Below are 19,010 nucleotides of genomic sequence, written 5' to 3' on the forward strand. Positions count from 1 at the left end.
TTACCATCGTATCAACGTCATATCCACACAAATTAATTAAGACGAGTTTGCAGAAGCACAAGAACTAGATGCACAAACCTAAGAATTGCTCAGTGACACTGCAGCAAACCTCAAGATTGAAAATCACTTCAATCCAGGCACAACACGGCAGATATTATGTGATGGCTCACAGCAACGAGTTCGTTCTCTTGTACCACAGCAGTTGCAGAAACTTCTTTTCGATCAAATGCACAGCTTAGCACATAATGGCATCCGAGCAACGACAAAATTAGTTACCGATTGTTTTGTGTGGACACACATCAAAAAAGACTGCAGAGAATGGATATGCACATGTATACCTCGCCAGAGAAACAAAGTAGGACGATATGCACAACTACCGCTTGTAGAATTTAGCATACTGAAAGAACAGTTGCAACACAACCACACTGACTTACCCAAATCCGATGGTTACCAGTGTATACCATCAATGATTGACAGCGTTACACGTAAGATCGAAGCTGTTGCCCTATGTGACATGTCAGCAGAATCTACTGCTAGGGCCTTACTCCATACCTGAACCTCTTGCTACCAATGTCCTGAATCCATTACCACTGACCAGGGTCGATAGCTGCTTCGTGTAGTGTGCTCCCCATGTGGTGCCCACTGCTCCCAAACGGATTGTATAGTAGAATGGTGGCACTCCACACTAAAGGCTACTTTAATGTGCCATGGAGGTTACTGGACAGAAGTACTGCCGTGGGCGCTGCTAGGCATACATACTACTCACAAGAAAGAACAAAACGCAACATTCACTGAACTCTTATATTGCAAATCACTCGCCCTTCCCACCGATTTCGTGCATTAGATACTGTCAGTGGATACCACTGAACATCCTGATCTTGTCATGAGATTTAAAGAACACACTGCTCGCCTAAAAATCACGCTCCCACAGCCTCACGGTGCAGCCCCCTTATATGGGCCCACAAAAGCTGTTAAAATGCAGTGCACACACATTCGCAATCCTAAAAACCTACCAAGGTTTCAATAAATCGCTTGAAGCCAGCATGGAACCTTCCTGATGATCTGATCACTGCTGAAGCATCGACTCCCGCCAATCTCCTCGACAATGTGGTCACACACACACTCTGCCCATCGCCAACTTCATAATCACGATGGACACCAACGAGTTTCAACTTAAAGATGTCAGTATCAAATTAATAGACATCCTTCTCGTCTTCAAAGGCAACTATCCCAAACACCATACTGAGAATGGGTCCATGAGTTGCCAGTTCACCTGTTCTCACATACTACCTGCAGACGCTGACACAGCTGGCGTCTCATCATACCTCTCTTCCGATGGCTTCCTCAAGTTTACCACCTCTCGATTTGCACTGACCACCAAGACAGCAACGATGGTTCATACAACGTGACCTCAACAGATCGCCCATAACACTGATTGCTGTGCAACAATTCTGCCTCGGCTGCATGCTCTACCCACCCACATAGCTGCAGTATTTTCAACTCCATGCAGTGCTCTGATAACCTCAGTTCCTTCCTTCCATTGTTCCGCAGGATGGGTAAGAGGGTTCAGAGCATCTTGTGGGAATTACACGCAAAGTAACACCACTGACAAGTGATTTCTCTCCAAGGCATATACACTCCTGGAAATTGAAATAAGAACACCGTGAATTCATTGTCCCAGGAAGGGGAAACTTTATTGACACATTCCTGGGGTCAGATACATCACATGATCACACTGACAGAACCACAGGCACATAGACACAGGCAACAGAGCATGCACAATGTCGGCACTAGTACAGTGTATATCCACCTTTCGCAGCAATGCAGGCTGCTATTCTCCCATGGAGACGATCGTAGAGATGCTGGATGTAGTCCTGTGGAACGGCTTGCCAAGCCATTTCCACCTGGCGCCTCAGTTGGACCAGCGTTCGTGCTGGACGTGCAGACCGCATGAGATGACGCTTCATCCAGTCCCAAACATGCTCAATGGGGGACAGATCTGGAGATCTTGCTGGCCAGGGTAGTTGACTTACACCTTCTAGAGCACGTTGGGTGGCACGGGATACATGCGGACGTGCATTGTCCTGTTGGAACAGCAAGTTCCCTTGCCGGTCTAGGAATGGTAGAACGATGGGTTCGATGACGGTTTGGATGTACCGTGCACTATTCAGAGTCCCCTCGACGATCACCAGTGGTGTACGGCCAGTGTAGGAGATCGCTCCCCACACCATGATGCCGGGTGTTGGCCCTGTGTGCCTCGGTCGTATGCAGTCCTGATTGTGGCGCTCACCTGCACGGCGTCAAACACGCATACGACCATCATTGGCACCAAGGCAGAAGCGACTCTCATCGCTGAAGACGACACGTCTCCATTCGTCCCTCCATTCACGCCTGTCGCGACACCACTGGAGGCGGGCTGCACGATGTTGGGGCGTGAGCGGAAGACGGCCCAACGGTGTGCGGGACCGTAGCCCAGCTTCATGGAGACGGTTGCGAATGGTCCTCGCCGATACCCCAGGAGCAACAGTGTCCCTAATTTGCTGGGAAGTGGCGGTGCGGTCCCCTACGGCACTGCGTAGGATCCTACGGTCTTGGCGTGCATCCGTGCGTCGCTGCGGTCCGGTCCCAGGTCGACGGGCACGTGCACCTTCCGCCGACCACTGGCGACAACATCGATGTACTGTGGAGACCTCACGCCCCACGTGTTGAGCAATTCGGCGGTACGTCCACCCGGCCTCCCGCATGCCCACTATACGCCCTCACTCAAAGTCCGTCAACTGCACATACGGTTCACGTCCACGCTGTCGCGGCATGCTACCAGTGTTAAAGACTGCGATGGAGCTCCGTATGCCACGGCAAACTGGCTGACACTAACGGCGGCGGTGCACAAATGCTGCGCAGCTAGCGCCATTCGATGGCCAACACCGCGGTTCCTGGTGTGTCCGCTGTGCCGTGCGTGTGATCATTGCTTGTACAGCCCTCTCACAGTGTCCGGAGCAAGTATGGTGGGTCTGACACACCGGTGTCAATGTGTTCTTTTTTCCATTTCCAGGAGTGTACTTTCTTTGATCCCATTGCGTGGGGAGACAGTACAGTCTATGTTCTATGCCTTCTTGTAATGCAAACATGTCTTACCATTGTGTATTAACAATGCAAAATAAGATGTTATATCACTACACCATGCAATGTCGCTATTATATTGCCCTTATACAACATGGAACTACATACCTTTTTAGCATTTTAATACATGACTACAATTTGTCATCATCTTTTACATTTGTTGCCATGGAAAAAAGGTTTCTTGATGTGTTATGTATATGTGTACCATTCATGCTGTCATATACTTGACAGCTGCATAATGGTTTATTCTTGTTTCATAATTGTCATCATTTTTTAAAAGTCCTTTCTTGTCGATTGAAATGGGAATAGTGATACTGATTCAACTCTCTGCACATATGATATATTGGGTCCCTTGCTATTATTATTGTATATTAATGACCTTGCAGACAGTATTAATAGTAACCTCAGGCTTTTTGTAAATGATGCAGTTATCTACAACGAAATACGGTCTAAATGAAGCTGTGCAAATATTCCATCAGACCTTGATAAAAGTTCTAAGTGATACAATGATTGGCTGTTAGCTATAAATGTACAAAATGTAAAGTTGTGCACTTCACGAAACTAAAAAAAAAACATAGTATCCTATGAATATAATATTATTGAGTCACATTTGGAATCTGTAAACTCATACAAATACTTTGGTATAACACTGAGCAGGGACATGATGTGGAATAATCACATGGGCTCAGTTGTGGGTAAAGGAGGTACTAGTTTTCGGTTTGTTGGTAGATTACTAGGGAAATGCAATCAGTCTTCAAAGGAGATTGATTGCAAATCGTTCTTGCAACCCATCTAAGAGTGTTTGGGACTGTTCCCAAATAGTACTGGCAGGGGATATCAAACATGTACAAAGAAGGGCAGCATGAATGATCACATGTTTGTGTGACCCTAGGGAGAGTGTCAGTGTGAAGTTGAAGGAACTGAACTTGCAGATTCTTGAAGATATGCAGAAATTATCCCGAGAGAGTCTACTAACAAAATTTCAAGAACCAACTTTAGATGATGATTCAAGGAATATACTACAACCACCTACATATCGCTCCCATAGTGATCGTGAGGATATGATGGATTAACTACAGCACGATAGAGGCATCTAAACAGTCATTTTTGCCACGCTCCATACGTGAATGCAAAGGGAAAAAGCCCTAATAACTGGTAAAGTGGGACATATCCCCTACCATCCACTTCACAATAGTTCATAGAGTACAGATGTAGATATATCAATCGTAGCATTGTGTTTATGTCTGAGCATACGATATGTCCCTCCAGGTACTTGATTTCTGCACATTTTTCCGTTTTCGTCTCTCATAATTTTCAATGCTCACTAAAAACAACATTTTGTCAAAAATGGGAAGATATCAATAAGTCTTTATTGTATTCACGTATTAAATGTACAACAGCACATATTAGGGAGTAAAACAGTTTCGTTTTTAATGTGCAACGGGATGTCCGATCTGCACATCTGGGCATTTATTTGACAGTGCACGATATTGTCATATTGATGGCTCTGGCGTATGTGTAGTAGGCGATGCTTCACGAGCTCAGGAGAATGAAAAGAGATTTCTATCATGCACGGTAATCTCCTTGTGCATGGTACTTTTGTAAAAGCAATAGACTTAGCTCATGGATTATAATGTGACAGCTCTTTCCTTTCATTATCAATCACTACTCTGAGTCCACAAGTAATTTTTAATTGTGCAGTAAGCATTGCTTTCAGCTGTCGTTCGAAATAGATCTATTTTAGTAATTTTTTCGTCTCCTTTGGCAATTTATATACAAGTTTAGTCTCTGATAAGAAAATGATGTTTTGAGTTTTGGTTCACACAACTCCCCGCCACCACAGTCTGACGTAACAGTCGCGACACTCATTGCTGTAAAAGTTGTTACCGTTTGACAGTTGGAGGGACACTAGCGCTCCAAGCGGAGAGTAAGGTGAACGTCAGACGCGTCGTAAGCATAATGTTTGTTTTGCATCAATTTCCTACGTAATTTACGAAACATATGAGTTATTTTCTTGCCTCCGAGGGTTTGTGTGGTATCAGAAGGCATATATGTTTGTAAAATGATTCTAAAATTAGCACAAATATGGACTAAAACCATGAATCGAGTTGCAAGCTACAACACATTCGTGAAGAAACACTTGTGACGTTGGATAGAAATGCAACTTACCATGTTGATATCAAAAGAATATAAAGACACAGATTCACACGTAAGAAGCACAGAAAAAAAAAAATGGTTCAAATGGCTCTGAGCACTATGGGACTCAACTGCTGTGGTCATCGGTCCCCTAGAACTTAGAACTACTTAAACCTAACTAACCTAAGGACATCACACACATCCATGCCCGAGGCAGGATTCGAACCTGCGACCGTAGCAGTCGCATGGCTCCGGACTGCGCGCCTAGAACCGCGAGACCACCACGGCCGGCAAGAAGCACAGACATGTACCTCTACATGCGAAAGCGAACGACAGCTCATTTATCGTTATGTAGGCATACTGTGTTTGTCATTGTCGCCTGTTGCCACAAGTATAGCCTTCATCTTTATATTATTCTAAGTGGGACAAGCAACTGCCAAATAGTGGGAGAAATTCACGCAAAACCAAATATATGAATAATTTTCAAACACTCTGTCAGTGAATAAGGTGCTAACAAAATGTCATCACACGAAGGGAGAAAAGGAAATTAAGTGACTAACAACAGAAGTGAATGAAATACATACCTACAGACTTCAACATTCGTTTGTCCTTGTTCACTTGATCCTTCTGATACAGTTTCTGTCGCTGTCTGTAGGCATTTTTCTTTTACTGTAATAGTTTTGCTCGAAGTCTACCTATCTGCAGATTCTGACACTTAACACGCACTGTGCAACAGTAATTACTAATTTATTATCAGCAATTCCATACTTAGGAACAGATTTAGTTCAGTGAGTATCTAACCACTTCATCGTCATGTGCGTTGACGATCCACACGAATCTGGCAGTGATACATGGAGAGTTGAACTGCCTGCTTCTGTGTCATAGGACTATTTGACAGCTTTAGATGGATTGTCGAAACTCTGTGGCAGTTTCCTCTTCATAGTCAGTTTAGGTGGCTTATTTGGGATGTCAAACAGTGTGGGTACTGCATTCCACACGAGTTTATTATTGTCTGTATTCATGGACTGGTTTTGTTCGAAATGTAGCGAACGAAACCTAATATTAGTATACAGGAAAACTGGGTGCTTTATCGTCTGCTATTAACTAGTCATTTGTTGCTCCTAAAACGAAACATTAATCATTAATACACATGTAGTTTGCAAATGAATCCTGACAATACAGTTTAGTAACATGTTGGTACTGTATATACCTCTCAGGAGCCTTAGGAAACCTAAAAAGAGACAGCTGTGGTGTCTTCTTCCTGTTGTTGCTGCAATTTATTGTGCTACAAATGCTCCCGCTTGTAAAAACCATTGTAGAAATCAAAATAAACAACCACTACTCGCTTTCACGATCGCACCGAACTCACAGTTTAACTTACTGGCCGCTTGGAGCGCTGCTGGCTCGGTAGGCAACAAAATCGAGGCGTGACTGTTATGTTAGACTGTACTGTCACTGTATCTACGAGTAGTGGCGCCACTTTAGCTGTGCGTATGGGTATCGTAACTTCGTTCGAAGTTCCCTGGTGGCATAAAAGTTGTTTACGTTGACAGGACGCTGATGTGCTCGTGGACTGTTGTGACGCGTGTTGGTAGACAGAACTCAAGCAGAAAAGAACGATTTATTTTTGTTGTAGGGCATGTCGTATCAGAAGTTCTAAAATGGCGCGGAAAAATGTCGCGGTTGTAGTTTTGGGTGATATTGGAAGAAGCCCAAGGATGCAGTATCATGCGCTGTCGTTTGCCAAAGAAGGATTTGAAGTTGATCTTATTGGTTATGATGGTTCAGAACCGATCAAGGAGTTGGTAGAGAATTCACATGTTAATTTTCACTACATGAGACCTTGCCCGGAGTTCCTCAGGCGTACGTATATAGTGCATTTCATTTGCTGCATGTGGTGTCTTCCAGCTGTTAATGTCTTTTTCTAAGTACAAAGCTTATATTAATTCGTTGAATTTAAAGTACTTTAAAGGAAGATCGTTCTAAGAACCCCCCTCCCCCAAGCGAACGTAATTAAGTGATCAATCTATCGAATAAACCAGAAAAATCTTTTACATTGTAAGCGACAGGCCAATGAAGACGTCGCCTTCTCAACGCTGCTGCACTTTAGATTAGATTTATACTGCACTTTAGATTAGATTTACTTTTCGTTCCAGTAGATCCATAATGAGAAGATCCTGCAGGGTGCAGAACATGTCAGAAAAACAATCATACATAATGAATATTTACAAAGAAAAACGAATATGCTAATGTACCTTCAACAGATCCCAAAACAAACGATGTCATGGATGTGGAAAAGTCTTAAGCGTACTTTTATGTAAAACCTTATAAAAAAAACTTGACAAAAACTTTTAAATCTTCAGTAAACTGAAGGACATTCGGTAATTCTTAGGCCATTTTAGCCGTGCATCATCAAACAGAGAAATAATTTTACAACACAAGTAACGTACACACATCAGATGGTTCTGCTAAGAAATAAATCCTTTGAGATTCATCTTAAACTGACCTTTAATAATACTTAAATTTTTCATATCTGCCGGCAAGTTATTGAAAATGTGTGCTCCTAAACAGTGCACTCTCTTTGGTCCGAAGTAAGTGACATTAGATTTTTGAGGAACTTGGGCTTATTTCCCGTATTGATTCCATGGGGTGAGCTGTTTGGTTGAGTAAAGGATATATTTTTAATGACAAATTTCACCATGGACAAATTATATTGGTAATCAGCAGTTAGTATCTCTAGTACCCTAAACAAGCTTCTGCAGGCTGGTCTTGAGTTTACACCACAAGTAATTCGTACTACATGCTTTTGGACGCAAGGAACTGTAGCATGGCTTCATCAATTATCGTAAAAAATAAACCTGTGTGACATTATGGAATGAAAGTCAGCGCAGTATGCTGGTTCTTTTATACCTCATATGTATGTAAGAATTCATGTTGCAAATAGAAATTTGAGTAACTTGTGGATCCCACCTTCCTTTTTTCAGTATGCCGCAGACGTAAACATTATAAGTCACTACTGGTCAATTTTTTACGACAATCAGATTTTCTGCTTTTGCGTTTGTTGGCCACACCAACTCTCAACCAAATTGTCATCTTCCAACCTAACATAGACCTCGGGCTGCGCTACAGATCAGGCTGTCACCATTTCTGGGGGAGGGGGGGGGTGGTAGGGGTGGTCCAATACGTCACTTTAGCCAGGATTTGTTTAGGCACTTCAGAAATTCTGTGACATGCTCCTGCAAGTTGAACTTATTATCAAGCTTTAATCCCAAGACTTGTTAACACTGTCTAATTCTATCTGTCTGTTGTTATATTTTAGGCAAATGGTCTACAGGTGGGATGCATATAGTGTGTTTTTTATAAGTTTAGTGATAAAAATTAGCCAGTAACCATTTATTAATGTCTATGAAAATTTTATTAACCGATCTTTCAAATGTTTTACTTGATTTGGTATTTATTGCAATGTTTGTGTCATCTGGAAACAAAATAATCTTGGCATCTGCAGATGTTACTGGTGAAAGGTCATTGATGTACATAGGAGAAAGTAAGGACCTTAAGATGGAACCTTGTGGGATGCCACATGTAATTAGTCCCCAGTTGGATGACCTGGATAGCATAATACTCGTCTCTTTCCTGTTAACACCCTTTATTTCCTTTCAAGGATATAGTATTTGAATCATTTTGCAACACTTCCTATTATGCCGTAATATTGTAATTTACTTAAAAGGATTGTATGATTTACACAATCCATTTACAGATCACAAAATATATCGGTAGCCTGTAATTTTTTTGTCGAATGAATTAAGTACATTCTTGCAGTATATAGGTATTCTACCCCATATCTGAACGTCTTAGAAATCCAAACAGCGACTTTGACAATGCCTTGTATTGTTTGTCATATGGGTAAGATGCCTGATTGTGTTAAGTTTTCTAAAATTTTTGGAAATGCTGGCAAAACTGAGATTTAGAGATTTATGGAAATTTGATGGTATTTCTTTGTTTTGCTTTCTTAAACAAAAGTTTACCTTCAGCTTATTTCAGCCACTAGGAAATGTTCCATTGATAAATAACTTAAATATGTTACTAACCTCAGAAGTACACTCTCTAATAATTAACTTCATTGATATTTTATCATAACTAATTGAATATTTTGATTTTATGATGCACATTAGTTCTATTGGTGTAGAGTGTGTCGTATTCGTATTATTGAAGTTGTTTTTAAACTCTTCTGTGAAATATTTTGTGGCAGCGTCTACTGAATCTTGCACACATGTTACCATTTTATCATTTACTTGTAATGCTATTTGCTCTTCTTCATGTCTGGTTCTAGCATTCTCCTCCTTCAGTATATTCCATATTGTCTTTATTTTGTTATCTGATATGATCATTTTCTCATAATGCATTTGCTTTGATGTCTTTATTACTGCCGAGAGTTTTACAATGTGTGTTGTGATGAGCTATTGAATCAACATCAGATCAGATTCAGATTAACAGATACAGTTTCCTTTTTGTTTTACATGATACCTTTATTCCTTGAGTAATTCATGATTCTTTGTAGACTTTGGTCTAATGTGGGTTGGTTTTAGGGGAAAACAATATTAAAGCAAGTGAGGACTTAATTAATAACAATCTTGTGTTTTTTATTCATGTCGTGAACACTGCATACGTCACTCTAGTTCATGTCTTTGAGGAGTGTCTTAAAATAATCAACTTTGGCTGACAAGTACATCGTAGTTGATTCTGAAAATCTGTAAGTGATACTGCTGTACTATACATTTTCAAAATTTTTGTTATGCTTACAAGGAAATTCTTATCAGTAAAGGGAAACACTGTCGAGTTGCTGCCACTGCATATCATAAACAGTGGATTCTTTCTTTTCTAAGCAATGTTGGTTCATAGTTATTTTATTTTTATGTTTTGAACACAACTGAAATCACACCCACATCAGTGGTAGCCCTATGCTGCAAGTATCATAAACCCCAAGGTAATTGTACGTAATGCTTTTGTAGTCATTGATCAGACAGGAGAACAGGCACCTGTGGTTGATTGTGAAATCGAAAGTGCAGCGCAATTTTCATACACACATAAAATTTCCAGAGGGTAAGTTATACAAAGTGAAGCATATAATTTTAGAAGAAACTAAGGCTTTAACTCTGAATCTTTGAATTTCTTGTCTGTCACCCACAGACACTAAACCATGTAGGTCCTAATAGTATTGTACAGCTGTATTATGAAAAGGATAGATTGTTACTTGCCAAATAAAGGAGATGTTGATTAACAGAGAGGCACAACAAAAAGACTGTTATACATTTGAACTTTTGGCCGGAAGGCCTTCTTAGGTACACACAAATTCACACAAGCACAACTTGCACACACATGACCACTGTGTGTGGCCACTGAGTCTGGACTGTGCACAGCAGCTGTGTTGGGAGAAGCAATATGTGAGTGGTGGGGGTAAGGAGGAGGCTGGTGTGAGGAGGGGGAGGGATAGCAGGTTAGGAGTGGAGGTAGATTTAGTGCTGCTTGTGGGCGGTGACATGTTGCCCTCCTTCCCCCACCCCCTCCCACCCTCTTTCCCGTCGTCAAGCCTCTCGACTACATCTAGAAGACATATCTTGTCCCTCACCCCATCCCAGCATTGTTCCACAAGCAGTACTACGCCTTCCTCCACCCTTCTGCTATCAACCCCCCCCCCCCCCCCCCAACGGCCTTCGCCTTAACTCCATCACCCACAGATTGCTTTAACCATCAAGTGCAGTTTCTGTGTGCTGTCCGGTCTCAGTGGGCGGACACAATGATCATGTGTATGTGCAGATTGTGCTTGGGTAGCTGTGTGTGAGTTTTCTGTGTTCAAAGTAGGTCTTTTGGCTGAAAGCTCAAATGTATAGCAGTCTTTCTGGTGTTCAAAGAAGGCCTTTTGGCTGAAAGCTCAAATATATAGCAGTCTTTCTGTTGTGTCTATCTGTGACTGGACTTGCATTTGGGAGGACGATGGTTCAAACCCCCGTCTTTCCATCCTGTTTTATGTTTTCTGTGATTTCTGTAAATCGCTTCAGGCAAATGTTGGGATGGTTCCTTTCAAAGGGCATGGTCGATTTCCTTCCCTAAACTGAGCTTGTGCTCTGTCTCTAATGACCTCGTTGTCGATGGGACGTTAAACACCAGTATCCTCCACCTCCTCTTCAGTTGAGTGTTTGTACAATAACAGTTTTAAAGCATTTGTTCTTACAGACCATTCTATTCCAAATTCTACTTTTCACATTCCAGTAGCTGTTTGAAAAACATGTAATGTTGATCGTGAATAGGCCTAGGTTTGTATGGCACAGTGTTAACCCTTGTTTTATAATACATATAACTGAAGTAATATAGGCAGGATTAATTCAGCTTTCGGTAGGAAGCAGGCAACAACTCTTTAACATATCGGCAGAATCAGCAGAATTTCTGTTAATTTTACCGTTTCAGTTTTAGATTTAGTAAACTCAAATATTTCATAATTGTTTAATAGATTTGGTTTATTAATACAGTTTCTAACAGGTGCTTCACTTTGTGGAAATGTTGAACCTTTTAATACCCTCTGGCTACTTTGACCCAGACATCATCAAAATGGTGGACATGAGCCACTCACTGAAATACAATATGTGTAACATATGCACCAGTACAAGGCCTATAGTTTTCTGCAGTTTTTTAACAGCATGATACGACACCGATAGACAGTGAGGTCATTAACATATGTGAGATAAGAGGATAAAGAACAATCAGTGGCTGACATCAAAAATTATTTGAAAACATTGGTAAAATAAAATTTGATAAACTAATGGGACTTCCCAGTTTTAGACCAGGAGTGTTCTTTTGATTAATGCCTCTAAACTAATTAAAAACTTGAACAATGGAAAATCCAGGATGGAATGTAACAATATTATGAGGAAGAATGCTGCTACTAACGATATAGCGGAGATGCTGAGTGCATATATGCGCAACTGGATCAAAGGTGATGACATGCTATCCACATTCCTCCAGAACCTCAACAACTTCTCCCCTATTTGCTTCACCTGGTCCTACTCAACCCAAAAAGTCACCTTCTTAGATGTTGAGCTCCACCTCAAAAAACATAAGCAGTGTTTTGTTCTATTTCTGTTTGTGGATAGAAACTTAATGTTTGGTGCTGGTATGTTCACTGGACCTGAAAAAAAAGATTGTAATTACATACTCATTTACATTGCCAACTCTGTCAACCTGTCACTTTTAACCTGCCCTAACCACCGGGCAACATTACAGATTAGTTTGTCACCACAGACTTCGTTTACGAGAATGATCTTTTGTCATAACACATCAATTGGCTTCACCTACTCACAACTGAACTATCACCTGCCAGTCTAAACTAGAGCTCTGGTCTACACTACAGTTCAATCTGTCAAAATGGCTCTGAGCACTATGCGACTTAACTTCGGAGGTCATCAGTCGACCAATCTGTCACCACTCCCTCATAAAAATATGGAGGTGTAATGAACAACACACTAGAACATTGTTCCTTTCATTGGATTGCCATCTCAACTAGACTTAAATAGTGCTAGTAAACAAAGCCGTGTAAACCATCATCCACAAGAACTAAACATGTGAGCGACGTCTACAACTAAAATTTTCAGACAGATACCATCCACATAACATATGATGTCACTCTTCAAAGTAAATACCGATGGCTCATGTTGTTCACTTGACCCAGTATTCTTATGGCATCACATTTGTGGGCATCGTCATCTGATAACCAGACTGTCACTTTTCAACAAAACAAGGCCTGGAGCTATGCTACAGATCAGTACATCATCACAGTTGAGATCTTGTAGTACAGTCCATTGGGTTTACCAACTCCCAACATGCCTGCCACTTTAAAAACTAAGCTAGACACTGAGCTATTCTACAGATGAGAATGACTCCAGAGCAAAATAAATTTGTGATCTTTCTGTTCCTGCTCTTTTTACGGATGTGTGACATAACATGCCACATCAATTACAGTGGGTAAAGGGCAGCATCTGATATTGCTAGGTTCCACCTATTTCCACTTTGTTAGTGAAACTTATACTTTTTCCACCTCTATGCAAGTCTTAACTGTGGAATATCCAGGATGGAATAATTGCAGTATTATAAAAAAGATAAATATCTACTTGCCATACAGTGGAAGTGATGAATTGCAGACAGGCACAACAAAAAGAATGCTAAACTGGCCAAAAAGCCTTCTGGGAGATTCCATGGTGACTCATGTTACGTTTTGATATCAGTGGTTAATTATGTTGACTTTTTTATTAATCTATAAACATATATTATGACTTACCAAATGAAGCGCTGGCAGGTCGATAGACACACAAACTAACACAAACATACACACAAAATTCTAGCTTTTGCAACCCACGGTTGCTTCGTCAGGAAAGAGGGAAGGAGAGGGAAAGACGAAAGGATGTGGGTTTTAAGGGAGAGGGTAAGGAGTCATTCCAATCCCGGGAGCGGAAAGACTTACCTTAGGGGGAAAAAAGGACGGGTATACACTCGCACACACACACATATCCATATGTGTGTGTGTGTGTGTGTGTGTGTGTGCGCGAGTGTATACCCGTCCTTTTTTCCCCCTAAGGTAAGTTTTTCCGCTCCCAGGATTGGAATGACTCCTTACCCTCTCCCTTAAAACCCACATCCTTTCGTCTTTCCCTCTCCTTCCCTCTTTCCTGACGAAGCAACCGTGGGTTGCGAAAGCTAGAATTTTGTTTGTATGTTTGTGTTAGTTTGTGTGTCTATCGACCTGCCAGCGCTTCGTTTGGTAAGTCACATCATCTTTGTTTTTAGATATATATTTTTCCCACGTGGAATGTTTCCCTCTATTATATAAACATATATTTTCTTTTGTAAATAATAATCATCATCATCATGCATTGTGTTATTCAGGCAAAGATTTTGAATTAATATTTAAGCAGTGAAGAGCATTGAAATTAAAGAACAAGAAAGTAATTTGTATTGTGACTTATGTTACAAATTTGGTAAATCCTATTGCTAATGTACAATTTAGGTCAAAAGTGTCTTCAAACTATTAGGAGTATGGATCTGGTTTTTAACACAGAAAATGCAACACAGTTACAGATTTCTAAAAATATTTATACCATGTAAAATATTGTAATATATTGAATAAAAAAAGTGTGTGACTCAATGTTATGTGACTCATGTTACTTGCTACTTATTGTTGGAAAAATTTTTCCTGCGAGCAGTGAAATAAAAATATGACATTATTTACCAAATAAGATAAACTTAACATTAACATTTCACTTTTTAAACACTATGAAAAATTATAAGAGCATTACATCTGGGCAAATAAACTGTAGGCCTAAATTCAATTAAAATTCAGAGAATTGAGAATATCCTTTTGCATTGACAACATCAGGGGATTAATTTTCTTTATAATTTTGTCCTTTGTGTACAGTGTTTCATCACATTTTGCAGGCCATTTCCAGTAGTGACCAGCATGCTCCATTGTGCTGATTAGATAAGACTCCAAAAATTGCACGTATCTCTCCAGCATAGAATTTATTACCATACTCTGCTTTTTACCAGTTTTTAATTTTTACACTTTCTCTTCAGTATGATGATCGGCAGCAGGGAAATTTTTTGGAGACAGCATATATTTTTGTAGTACTCCTTTCCCATAGTGAAAACAGTGAATGCTTTTTATGATTGGTACTGATGGTGATAAAGAAAATATTTGAGCCAGATTGAGTTTCACATTGATTCCTTTAATTTCATCAGTAGACACATGAAAAAACCTGCATAGTTGTGGTACTTGCAGGTTCCTCAGCAAAAGTTGATGCATCACCTACTATGAATTTTTGCCTTTTTACTGCATTCCACACTTGCCATTTCACAACTGCACCAATGCCATCTACAGCTCCTTTACTGTGGGGATGTAGCAAAAAAAAGTTGCAATAGATTCCTACATTACGGCACGATTGAAGTTGAGGTACAGCAGCAGTAATATATTTATTTTTGAATTGTGAAGCAGATCCATGTGACCCGATTGAAACTACCTTCACGTTTTCAGGTATAGTTGACAGTACCTTGCTAATGGACACGATCACAGTATCCTTGGAATGGGTTAAACAACAACAATTGGGTGATGAGAACCTGAATGCCACAATGACACAGTGAAAATACTAACTTGTGCTTGTGCCCAGCGTGCACTTTGCACCTCATATTGATAAACACAAGTGTAATTTTCAGCAAAGTCAATATGCAGCAATACAAACTGCTCAGTATCTTGGCTTGGAACCATTTCATTTTGCTGACAATAAGATGCAGACTGAGCTCTCTCTGTGTAAGAATGAAGAAGAAACTTAGGAATTATGGAAATTACGTATTTCACTGTACACTATGTGATCAGAAGTATCTGGACACCCACAAAAACGTACGTTTTTCATATTAGGTGCATTGTGCTGCCACCTACTGTCAGATACTCCATATCAGTGACCTCAGTAGCCATTAGACACCGTGAGAGAGCAGAATTTGGGTGTTGTGCGAAAGTCACGGACTTCGAACGTGATTAGGTGATTGGGTGTCACTTGTGTCAAATGTCTGTACACGAGATTTCCACACTCCTAAATATCCCTAGGTCCACTGTTTCCAATGTGATAGTGAAGTGGAAACTTGAAGGGGGATTTACAGCACAAAAGTGTACATGTCGACCTTGTCTGTTGACTGACAGAGACCACCGACAGTTGAAGTGGGATGTAATGTGTAATAGGCAGACATCTATCCAGATCATCACGCAGGAATTCCAAACTGCATCAGGATCCACTGCAAATATTATGACAGTTAGGCAGGAGGTGAGAAAACTTGGATTTCATGGTCGAGCGGCTGCTCATAAACCACATATCATGCCGGTAAATGCCAAACAACGCCTTGCCTGGTGTAAGGAGTGTAAACATTGTACAACTGAAAAGTGGAAGAACGTTGTGTGGAGTGACGAATCGTGGTACACAATGTTGCGATCCAATGACAGGTTGTGTGTAAGGCAAATGCCCTGTGATTGCCATCTGGCAGTGTGTCTAGTGCCAACAGTAAAATTCGGAGGCGGTGGGGTCATGGTGTGATTGTGTTTTTCATGGAGGGAGCTTGCACCCTTTGTTGTTTTGTGTGACACTATCACAGCACAGTCCTACATTGACGTTTTAATCGCCTTCTTGCTTCCCACTGTTGAAGTGCAATTCATGGTTGACGATTGCATCTTTCAACATGATTGAGTACCTGTTCATAATGCCCGGCCTGTGGCGGAATGGTTGCATGACAATCATATCCCTGTAATGGAGTGGCGTGCACAGAGTCCTGACCTGAATCCTATAGAACACCTCTGGGATGTTTTGGAATGACAGCTTTGTGCCAGGCCTCACTGACAAACATCGACACCTTTCCTCAGCGCAGCACTACATGAAGAATGGGCTACCATTCCCCAAGAAACCTTCCAGTACCTGACTGAACATATGCCTGCAGGAGTGGAAGCTGTCATCAAGGGTAAGGGTGGGCCAACACCATATTGAATTCAGCATTACTGGTGGAGGGTGCCATGAACTTGTAAGTCATTTTCAGCCAGGTGTCCGGATACTTTTGACCACATAGTGTATCAGCTGTAGAGCCTTATTCTTTGACTTTAATAATTTTAGAACCTTTTCTTCCATCTTTCAAACATACCATGATAAATTCACAATTTCCAACGTGTCGATTTTAATGGGCTTTGTTGAAACCTCTACCATTCTGACATGTGTTTCATTCATTCTACCATCAAAACTCACTGGGTGGCTGGCATATGATAATTGATACAAATGTGTTGCTGTAAGTTGGAATATTATCATGTTTCTTGTGAAAGCTGCTGATAGCATTTATCACGTTATTAACGCAGACATATTTTATGAGGCAGTTTGCTGCTTAACTGAACGTGTGGTGGCTGTATTTCTGCAAACGTAGATTTCCCAATTTGAACTTCAGGGTGTTCCTGTTTGAATGCCTCATATGTTTCCATGGTGGACATGACTAAGTGATAAATATGAACTATCTTCTTCTCATTATTATCTCTAACCACTATTATGTCCTTCCTGCATGGTGACTGGCAACTAACGTTGTCACGACAGTAGAAACCAGTTACCAGGTGTCTAGTTTCACAACTGAGGTCTCTATTTTGTGGACTGCTGCCATGACTGCATGTTTCTAACTTTCCATCTGATGAATTTCCACATAAGTCACTGAACAACTTACGAACAACTACGACTTTATGCCATGGTGAAGATGGCAAGGAATGATTTGCTCGAGCTGTTGCTTTACCCTGAGCACTATGTGCCTTATTCGGTGACAAACCAGCCTTACAAGGCTGCTGATTTTGCATCTTACATTGCATGTGTTTTCTAACTCTCTCCGTGGTTTTGGTTCTTCTTTCTTCTAATAACAGATGTTGCTTACGTTGACTCAACTGTAGGAACTTTTTTTTGTGCTTCTGTTGACTTTTACTGGTGTCTTCCAGATGCAGCTTCTTAAATTCTTCGTATTTTCCTTCACTCTTTAACTTTTCCCTTCTCCTTTTCTGTCTTTCTTGTGCTGTTGAAGGCATCTCGTTTTTTTTAACCTTAAAAAAAATATAACAGTGATTCAGATTATGTGACTTGCATTAAAAATTTAATTTTCTGTTTTTTACAATATTGGATGAAATTGGGAAATTTTTAATAGTGATATTAGTTACGCATTCACACAAAGAAGTAAATTACTTAACAAGATGAAGTGAGCTGTTATATTAAAGTTCATGCTGTTGTATTATATTATTTATCCTAATCTATAATTTACATACTTCAATTTTATACTGTTTATGCAGTACATTACGGTATGTAACTGTAATGTAAATGCTAATTATTACCTTCCAATTAGTTGAAACGAAGGTCCAAAATCTCCAATAATTCACACTCTCATCTCATGAAAAACATATGGCCTTACAAAATTGCCTACAAATTGTGGAGGAAAAGCAATAATTGGCAACAAACCATTGTTGCCATACAATAAAAATCCGGCCTTTCCAAGCAATATATAAAATGTACCAAATTTTAAACTTTTAAAAATCATAAGTGTGTCCTACTTTATGTGGAATATCCCTTCTTCCGAATTAGATAGTACACACATACACACGCGCACACACACACACACACACACACACACACACACACACACACACACACACACAAATGCAACTCCAATCAGCATGACCACCCTCTCTCAGTAATTTTGTGTGTGGGTGTGTGGGTGGGGTGCGTGCTTTGTCTAATTCAGAAGAAGGCTTTTTGGCTGAAAGCTTACTGGTTTAGCAGTCTGTTTGAGACACTGAGAACCATTATGCCCTAAATCATATCATCGGCAAGTCTACATTAAAGTGAGTTTCAGAGAAACCGGTTAGACAGATTTTCATGAATGTTCATATATACTATGTGATCTCACCGCACAGATAAACATGATTCACCGTAAAATCAACAGATGTCAGAAGCATAATTAAATACTATAAATACTACAGTTTCCCAGTTGCTGATGATGTGCTTTAGGCCCTTACATTTCTGATCACCATAGTTACAATTTTTCATTTACATTTGATGAGACTACTTTATTTCATTAACAGAAAGTGCTGTAACTAGTGCCATAACCATGATGTTTGTGAGGTTCATTATGCAATTTACTATGTCTTTCAAGGAGATTTT

At 40.4% G+C, this 19,010-nt stretch overlaps 1 protein-coding gene across 1 annotated transcript in view; it reads left to right on the forward strand.

Annotated features, from left to right (window-relative positions):
- Positions 1-6,774: 6,774 nt before the first annotated feature.
- The window catches only part of LOC126251424 (chitobiosyldiphosphodolichol beta-mannosyltransferase), a 75,250-nt gene continuing 63,014 nt past the window's right edge, over positions 6,775-19,010 (forward strand). The window contains exon 1 of the mRNA XM_049951840.1: positions 6,775-7,119. Coding sequence (XP_049807797.1) covers positions 6,918-7,119 — 202 coding nt within the window. The 5' untranslated portion in view covers positions 6,775-6,917. The remainder of the gene's footprint in view (positions 7,120-19,010) is intronic.

The sequence above is a fragment of the Schistocerca nitens genome, chromosome 4 (assembly GCF_023898315.1).
Source record: "Schistocerca nitens isolate TAMUIC-IGC-003100 chromosome 4, iqSchNite1.1, whole genome shotgun sequence".
Lineage (NCBI taxonomy): Eukaryota > Metazoa > Arthropoda > Insecta > Orthoptera > Acrididae > Schistocerca > Schistocerca nitens.